Raw genomic sequence first — 8,912 nt, 5'->3', positions numbered from 1 at the left:
TTATTATTATTATTATTAGTTATTATTATTAGTTATTATTTTCAGTCGGTGTCGCTGATACCGTGTATTAGTTATTATTATTATTATTGTTATTGTTATTAGTTATTTTCTGTTGGTGTCGCTGATACCGTGTATTGGTTATTATTATTATTATTATTATTATTATTATTGTTATTAGTTATTTTCTGTTGGTGTCGCTGATACCGTGTATTGGTTATTATTATTGTTATTATTATTAGTTATTATTAGCTTTCAGTTGGTGTCGCTGATACCGTGTATTGGTTATTATTATTGTTATTATTATTAGTTATTATTAGCTTTCAGTTGGTGTCGCTGATACCGTGTATTATTTATTATTATTATTATTATTATTAGTTATTATTATTTTCAGTTGGTGTCGCTGATACCATGTATTAGTTATTATTATTATTAGTTATTATTATTAGTTATTATTTTCAGTCGGTGTCGCTGATACCGTGTATTGGTTATTATTATTATTGTTATTATTATTAGTTATTATTAGCTTTCAGTTGGTGTCGCTGATACCGTGTATTGGTTATTATTATTATTATTAGTTATTATTATTAGTTATTATTTTCAGTCGGTGTCGCTGATACCGTGTATTAGTTATTATTATTATTATTGTTATTGTTATTAGTTATTTTCTGTTGGTGTCGCTGATACCGTGTATTGGTTATTATTATTATTATTATTATTATTATTATTGTTATTAGTTATTTTCTGTTGGTGTCGCTGATACCGTGTATTAGTTATTATTATTATTGTTATTATTATTAGTTATTATTATTTTCAGTCGGTGTCGCTGATACCGTGTATTAGTTATTATTATTATTATTATTATTATTATTATTAGTTATTTTCTGTTGGTGTCGCTGATACCGTGTCTGTGTTTGCGGCGTCTCGCGAGTCTCCTGCTCGATGAGCTCGTTGTTTTGTTGGAGAGTGAGTATTATTTTTATGCCATCGCGTTCAGCGTTAATGCGAGGTGCCGGTCCCGGCAGAGGGGGGGGGGTATATACTCTGGAGCCCCCCCATACGGGGCTAATAGAAGCCCCCTCTCCCCTGCAGGTGCCGCACGCTAACGGGTCTGCCATGGAGCGGCCCTGCGCGGATCTACGGCTAGTGATGGCAGGAGGCAGCGTTAGAGGGGGATTGGGCCGTGAGGGCCACCTCTGCTCGGTACCAGCGGTGTTTTTGGGACCCCCGGGTGAGGCCTTATTCACTAAATACAGATTATGACGTAAACCTCGTCGTGTGGCCTGCCGTATTGGAATTTATTTACCCCGGGAATGCTTTGGGGGTCCTGCCCCCCACCGTGATGTCATTAAAGCAGCCTGTGCCTGGGGGGGGGGTTACACACGCCATGATGTCATTAAAGCAGCCTGTGCCTGGGGGGGGGTTTACACACGCCATGATGTCATTAAAGCAGCCTGTGCTGGGGGGGGCACCATGATGTGCCCCGCGCTGTGATGTCATTAAAGCAGGCTGTGCCTGGGGGGGGGTTTACACACGCCATGATGTCATTAAAGCAGCCTGTGCTGGGGGGGGCACCATGATGTGCCCCGCGCTGTGATGTCATAAAGCAGGCTGTGCCGGGGGTCGTGCCGTCACAGCCCGGGGTATATCATAACGTTCCCCGTCCCCTCTGTGTAAAGTTTGGGGTCATTCTGGGGGCTTTTGTGACCCCTCGGGCTGTAGAGGGTCTCGTACGCTGCGGACCCCCCGCTCTCTGTATTACTCGGCATCGCTGTGAGACGCGGCTTCTTTACAACAGCTCCCCCAGCAAAGGGTTAATTTCATTGCCTCATTGTACCGCGCTCCGGAATATGATGGCGCCATATAAATGAATAAATAATGCTGCCCCAGGCAAGGCACCTGAAGAAGGGACCTCCGAGGTCTTTAAAGCTAATCTGCCTGTATGTTACTGTGGGAAGGTCGCCGACCGGTCTGTCGGGGGCTCTGTCACCATATGTGGCGACGGGGGTCAAAGGGTTAAAAGGCCCAGGAGCTCACTGGGTCCCACAGACCGAACGTCTCCCCAGCAGACCCCCCTGCGGGCACTAGGGGGTTAAATACCCGCCTGTGCCCTATGATGTCACCCGGGGACCTTTTAATATGTCAGTAGCATGGCTACCGGCCCCCGGGGGCCAGTCAGGCAGGGTCGGTACTGGTTACTCACCATCTTGCGCTGGTTGCTGAGGCAGAAGGTGCAGATCTGCTTGGGCTGGGCCGGCTCGCCGTCGCGGTGGTTGGGGCTTCCGCCGGCCGGGTGGTGGTGGTAGTAGGGGGTGGTGGTGTGGCACGGCTGGCCGTCTCCGCACGCGTCGCCCAGCAGCAGGACGTTGCCCAGGTGGGATATGTAGCTGGACGCCAGGCGCAGGGTCTCGATCTTGGAGAGCTTGCGGTCGGCGGGCTCGGTGGGGATGAGCGTGCGCAGCGCCGTGAAGGCGTTATTCACGCTGTTGGTGCGGTCTCTCTCGCGGGCATTGGCCGTGTGGCGCTGGCGGGGCTCCCGCTGCAGGCGCGGGCACTTCTTGTCGCCCCGCTTGCCGGCCCCGTCGGAGCAGTGGTAGGGTTTGTCTCCGGAGCTGTCGCTGGCGCTGTCCTCGTCGTCGGACAGCATGCTTATATCGGGGTACAGAAAGCGGGCCGGGGGGGCATGGCGCAGCATGGCAAACGACATGACGGGTACAGACTCCGGACGCTGGGAGGTGAGAACCTGCGATCACTACTCTTGGCGGTGCTCTTGTGAGCGCGGCTGTGCCCGGCGGGGTCTCTGGGACGGGGTCTCTGCGGCGGGGTCTCTGGGATGGGGTCTCTGCGGCGGGGTCTCTGCGGCGGGGTCTCTGCGGCGGGGTCTGTCTCTGTCTCTCGCACGTGCGCGGCGCGGCCGTCTGTCGGAGCTGCAGCTGGGATGGGGTTTTTATAGTGACCCGCGAGAGCAGGTCTGGTCCTCCCCCAGCCGGCAGCCGGCAGCAGACAGGGGGGGGCAGGGGGGGCTCCATCGGAAGCTGGATGGGGGGGAGGGAGTCCCCAGACGGCTGTGGGATTTAACAGCCCAGACTTGCCTCTGCTTAACGAGACGCAGCATTAACCCTTCGTCGCTCTGCGTCTCTGCCGATGGAGGAACTTATACTCTATCCGGGGTTCTCTCGAGGTGATCGGGTAACCAGTCGGGGCCCAGAGCACCACCCCAAAAATCTAAAGGGGTTAATTTACAGGAGCATTAATGGCAAAGGGGTTGGAAGTCTGGCCCTCGTGGTGCCGCAGGGCAACCAGAAGGGCTGGCACAGGGTATTAAAGTGCTGGCAGCCAGGAGAGGAGGAAGTGGGGTTTAATGGGTTAAATTTGCATTATTTCTTATTGGTTTCTCTGCTGGTGCAGGCCGGGAAGCCCCCCGATACCCCTAATACCCCAATATCTACGTGCTCTGGTTAATCCCCCCCCCAGCACACAGGTGCCTCGTTTTGGGGGTCCGGAGGGGGCTTGCAGGGGTCTCCGGGGGTGTTGGGGTTAAAAAGGACTCGTCAGGATCGGAATATGAAGTGGGGGGCGAAGCCATATCCGCCAACCCCGCTGATTATGCCTCACACGGGGGCTTTTGGGGGGTATGTGCCAAGCATGCGCATCGTGCAGCCGCTAGTTCTCTGCTGATGATGATCACCCGTTGTACAGCGCCACGGAATCTGATAGCGCTATAAATCAATAATAATAATAAATAATAATTCAGGTCGCCAGCTTTCGGTTCTGCTGTCTCACGGAGAGACCGTTGAGGTTTGTTGGCCTGACACCCTGATAAATTATTTGTATTTTGGTTTGAATTTAATTTTTCCCCATCCACAAGATAGAATTAACCTCTTAATGTCCAGAGGGAAGGGCGATTCTTCCTCCATGGCTTCTCTAAAGGTTTCCTCCAGCGCTGGGGGTTTTTCCTTCCCTGCGGGCTGGAGAATTCACCCCCCCCCCCCCCCGATTATATAGGAAACGTTTCTTATTCGGTATTCCCTGGCAGGACATTCGCAATACGGTGGGCAACGTCCCGATGGAGTGGTACCAGGACTTCCCGCACATCGGCTACGACCTGGACGGCCGCAAGATCTTCAAGCCCCTGAGGAGCAAAGACCAGCTGGAGGCTTTCCTCGACAAGATGGAGAACCCCGATTACTGGTGAGCCGGGGGCCGCGCGCCTGTGAAGCGGTGGCCGGTTCTGTACGCTGTGCCCTAGGGACGCTGAGGGGGCAGGTTGTGAATAATATGTCGTGACTGCTTCCCCGACTCCAGGCGCACGATCCACGATAAGAAGACCGGTCAGGATGTGAAGCTCACCGATGAGCAGGTGGACCTGGTGGAGCGGCTGCAGCGGGGGCAGTTTGGGGACTTAAACTACGACCCCTACGAGGTGACTTTTTGGGGGCGTCTCTGGTTTGTTTCTATTCCCCTCCCCCGCCGCGGTCTCTCGTAACGCGTTCTCCCTCCTGTTTCCATCCGCAGCCGGCCGTGGATTTCTTCACTCACGAGAAGATGATCCATCCGGTCACCAACCGGCCGGCCGACAAGCGAAGCTTCATACCGTCGCTCATCGAGAAGGAGAAGGTAATGGAACGGCGCGGGTGGCGGTGGGTTTCTGGGGCCCCCCGCTGACGCTGGGACATGAAGATGGGGTACAGGGCACAATAGTCTGTTTCTCAGGCGCTCTCTTTCTCGTCTGCCAGGTCTCCAAGCTCGTCCACGCCATAAAGATGGGTTGGATCCAGCCCCGGAAGCCCCGCGTGGAGACCCCCAGTTATTACGACCTCTGGGCACAAGAGGATCCCAATGCCATCCTAGGGCGACACAAGATGCATGTTCCGGCCCCCAAACTGCCCCTTCCGGGGCACGAGGAGTCGTACAACCCTCCCCCTGAGTATCTGATGACTGAAGAGGAGGTTTGTGGGGGGCATCAGGGGGCATTTAAGCTTTTAATAGGACGATATGCGGAGCATAAATCGGAGGAGACGGGGCTACAAATCTCATCGCCGGCTTCTCCTGCGCTAAAGACTCCAACCTGCATCAACCTCACGCATGTTTATATCCCTCTACCACTTCTGCCAGGAGGCTGTTCCACTAATCTACCCATATGCCTATCCCACGCATGTTTATATCCCCACCCCTGTATTACCCCCTACCACCTCCGCTGGGAGGCTCTTCCATGTATCTACCACCCTCTCAGTAAAGCCAACTTTCCTTACATCTCAGCCTCTGACCCTCGCGTGTTAGATTCTGGCCTCTTGTATTTGTTGTGGTTTGATCCATACTGACCTCCCGTACCGTTTAACCCTTTGTGTATTTGAATGGTCTCCTTTCTGGGTGCCCTCTAGAGGCTGGCGTGGGAGCAGCAGGACCCGGAAGACAGGAAGTTGCCCTTCGTGCCCCAGCGGTACAAATGCCTGCGCGCAGTGCCTGCGTTCCAGCGGTTCATTCACGAGAGGTTTGAGCGCTGCCTGGATCTGTATCTGTGTCCCCGTCAGAGGAAGATGAGAGTGAGTGGACGCTCCTGCAGCGCCTTTATCTGACCTTCCCCCTCCCCTCTCACTTGCCCTCCTGTTTCACTCCCTTTCACTCTCCTCCCGTCCTCTGATTTTCCGTTCTTCTCTTCCAGGTGAATGTGGATCCGGAGGATCTGATTCCTAAGTTGCCCAAACCGCGCGACCTGCAGCCGTTCCCCACCTTCCAGTCTCTGGTGAGATCCTTCTCTGCCTCCCCTTCCTCCCAGTCCGGATGTGATTGGTCGCCGGTCGCTGCCGGGTTATCCTCTCCGTCCGTGTTTGGTGGCTCGGTGGGCTCCGGCCGCTGGGTGCCTCTCAGTCCCCTCTCTTTACTTCGATGTTTTCTTTCTAGGTTTATCGCGGTCACACAGACATCGTGCGCACGATCAGCGCGTCCCCCTCCGGCCAGTGGCTCGTGTCAGGTACGGCTTCGTTTCCTGCGCTCGTTTACCGGAGTAACGCGTCCAATAGCCGCGGATTCTGCGCTCTGTTCCCTGTCACACTGCCTGTGTCCCTCCCCGGCACACTGCCTGCGTCCCTCCCCGTCACGCTGGCTCTGGTCCCCCCCCCCCCCGGCCTGCCGGCTCTGGTCCCCCCCGTCACGCCGTGTCTTCTTCCGCCAGGTTCTGACGACTGCTCGGTGCGGTTCTGGGAGGTGAGTTCTGGCCGCTGTATGAAGACCGTGCCTTTGGATGGCGCCGTGAAAAGCGTCAGCTGGAACCCAAACCCGGCGCTGGTTCTGGTGGCCGTGTGCATGTGAGTGTCTGACAACCACCATTACATCCACGCTATCACACGCAATGCACACCGCTACGGTGCGTGTTCCAGGTCATTGGATTCCCAAACGCGTTAAATACCATACACTGCCGCACACATAAACATGCGCATAGCATCCAGCCCCGCACAGACTGCTCACTCACGGTGATACTCGCCCCCCCTCTATAACTCCGCAGAGAGAAGTCCGTCATCCTGCTGAACCCTGGGTTGGGAGACCGACTTCTCTGCAGCGCCACGGATCAGCACCTGAGCTCCTTCGAGCCGCCGGAAGAGGAGCGGCAGCAGCCGGTGAAATGGGAAGAGGCGGAAGGCGCTCAGCACGAGCAGGGTGTGCGCCTATTTATCCGCCACGAAAAGGTGAGCCGACAGCCCCCCCCGCTGCGCGCCCGGCACCCCTCCGCTGCGCGCCCGGCACTCTCTTCCTGTCCCCCCAGCCTCTCTCTTTACCGAAGAGACTGTCTGGAGAACGCTGTGTGAGTGTCTCGTGCTGTCTCTCCTGCAGGCGGTGAAGCAGGTCACGTGGCACGCCCGAGGAGACTACTTCGCTGTGGTTCTCCCGGATAACGGGAACTCGCAGGTTCTCATCCATCAGCTGAGCCGGCGTCGGAGCCAGAACCCGTTCCGTAAAAACAAAGGCCAGGTCCAGCACGTGCTTTTCCACCCCACCCGGCCCTTCTTCTTCGTGGCCACCCAGCGATACGTCCGCGTCTACAACCTCTTAAAGCAGGAACTGGCCAAGAAACTACTTTGCAACTGCAAGTGGGTGTCCAGCATCGCGGTGCATCCTGCCGGTGAGTGACCGGACCGCGGGTTTAGTGAGAGCCGGGGCGCTCTATAGAGACACGTTAACCACCATTAACTGTTTCCTGTCCAGGTGATAATCTGATCTGCGGAAGTTATGACTCCAAGTTGGCTTGGTTTGACATGGACCTGTCCACGAAACCGTACAAAGTGCTCAGGTGACTGGCGTGTAGGCAGCAGGGAGGGCGAGTCGCGGGTCACAATATATCTCTTACTAACGCTTGTGTCCTGCAGGCATCACAAGAAAGCACTCCGAGCCGTGGCCTTCCACAGGCAGTACCCGCTGTTTGCGTCCGGCTCAGATGATGGGAGTATCATCGTGTGCCACGGCATGGTCTACAAGTAAGGCGCTGTTTGTGGTCCATCTGTGTGGTGGGGACAGGGGGTGTTCGTTGACCGACCTCACTCTTTGCTTTTTGCCCCTCAGCGATCTCCTGCAGAACCCGCTCATCGTGCCGGTGAAGGTTCTCCGAGGACACGAGATCACGCGGGATCTCGGTGTTTTGGATGTGATCTTTCACCCTACCCAGCCCTGGGTCTTCTCATCCGGAGCAGATTCCACAATCCGGCTGTACACGTAATGCCACGGATCTCACATTTCAGATGTACCGGCGACGCCACGGATCCCGCCGCTCACAGATATCCCGACGCCACGGATCCCGCAGTTTGGTGATCAGATTGGAGATCGGCACTGCCTGCCCCTGCGGTGCTGACAGGGTTAACCAGGGACTTGTCATACTCCGTCACGCTGTTACTTGTTACATCGGTGTAGATTTTTAATAAAATGCAAAGTGCCTTTTGTTCTGGGATGCGGTGCTGTGTGTGCGTGTGCGTGTGTGTTTGTGTGCGTGTTCGTGCGTGTGTTCGTGTGTGTGGGGGGGTGACATTCATTTTCCATCCTCAGGGACCCTCAAGGTGGCAGAAGAATTAAAGGGACTGAAGTCAACCTGCCCCCCGGCTGTGCTTTTTAAGGTTAAACATTCTGTGTTTTGGGAGCGATACTTGCCCCGCTGCCTCCCATCGCACGCATGTAGTGGGTCGCTGTCATGGGGCTGCTGATCCCCCTGAGTTTACAATATAAATAATAAGGATCACACGCTGATATTTAAAGGGGCTTCTTAGCTATTAACGCGCATAAAAGTATTTCAGGGGGCGTTCTTTGTTGGATGTTAGAACGTATATTTAGACTTAAAGGGGAATTATGATTCTGGGCTGTGAAGATCCCTCGTCATAAGAGGATTCAGTAAATGAGTGTAACTTACATGGCAATTTAGGTTGAAAAAGGCGAATTCATGAAGGTTAATTCCAGTGTTGATCCTAATCCTGCCCTTATAACCCATTATATTCCATGTATATTATACACCCTCTGGTCTAACTAATTACTCTTTCAAATATCCTAATTCCTCGTATTATATATTATGCGGAATGGATAACTAACCCCGTCCTTATAACCCGGTACATCCTGTATATTCCTCATATTATATATTATATACTCTCCCCCGTATAACTAATCCCGTCCTTATAACCCGTTATATCCCTGTATATTCCTCATATTATATATTATATACTCTCCCCCGTATAACTAATCCCGTCCTTATAACCCGTTATATCCTGTATATTCCTCATATTATATATTATATACTCTCCCCCGTATAACTAATCCCGTCCTTATAACCCGTTATATCCTGTATATTCCTCATATTATATATTATATACTCTCCGGCCCGTATAACTAACCCCGTCCTTATAACCCGTTATATCCTGTATATTCCTCATATTATATATTAT

The 8,912-nt window shown here is 53.2% G+C and overlaps 2 protein-coding genes across 2 annotated transcripts in view; one reads left to right on the top strand and one right to left on the bottom strand.

Moving 5' to 3' along the window:
- The window catches only part of SCX (scleraxis bHLH transcription factor), a 10,383-nt gene extending 7,679 nt beyond the window's left edge, over positions 1-2,704 (bottom strand). Inside the window, exon 1 of the mRNA XM_053467557.1 lies at positions 2,201-2,704. Coding sequence (XP_053323532.1) covers positions 2,201-2,704 — 504 coding nt within the window. The remainder of the gene's footprint in view (positions 1-2,200) is intronic.
- BOP1 (BOP1 ribosomal biogenesis factor) overlaps positions 1-7,925 on the top strand; it is a 26,856-nt gene extending 18,931 nt beyond the window's left edge. Inside the window, exons 4-16 of the mRNA XM_053467531.1 lie at positions 4,034-4,188; positions 4,303-4,420; positions 4,513-4,614; positions 4,734-4,946; positions 5,379-5,540; positions 5,660-5,740; positions 5,899-5,968; positions 6,170-6,302; positions 6,500-6,680; positions 6,826-7,114; positions 7,198-7,282; positions 7,359-7,466; positions 7,552-7,925. Of these exons, the coding sequence (XP_053323506.1) occupies positions 4,034-4,188; positions 4,303-4,420; positions 4,513-4,614; positions 4,734-4,946; positions 5,379-5,540; positions 5,660-5,740; positions 5,899-5,968; positions 6,170-6,302; positions 6,500-6,680; positions 6,826-7,114; positions 7,198-7,282; positions 7,359-7,466; positions 7,552-7,705 (1,851 nt within the window). The 3' untranslated portion in view covers positions 7,706-7,925. The remainder of the gene's footprint in view (positions 1-4,033; positions 4,189-4,302; positions 4,421-4,512; positions 4,615-4,733; positions 4,947-5,378; positions 5,541-5,659; positions 5,741-5,898; positions 5,969-6,169; positions 6,303-6,499; positions 6,681-6,825; positions 7,115-7,197; positions 7,283-7,358; positions 7,467-7,551) is intronic.
- The last annotated feature ends 987 nt before the right edge of the window (positions 7,926-8,912 follow it).

This window comes from Spea bombifrons, chromosome 5, assembly GCF_027358695.1.
Source record: "Spea bombifrons isolate aSpeBom1 chromosome 5, aSpeBom1.2.pri, whole genome shotgun sequence".
In the NCBI taxonomy this organism is placed as follows: domain Eukaryota; kingdom Metazoa; phylum Chordata; class Amphibia; order Anura; family Pelobatidae; genus Spea; species Spea bombifrons.
The sequence above is the reverse complement of the archived record's forward strand: the minus strand, read 5'-3'. Positions and strand labels throughout refer to the sequence as shown.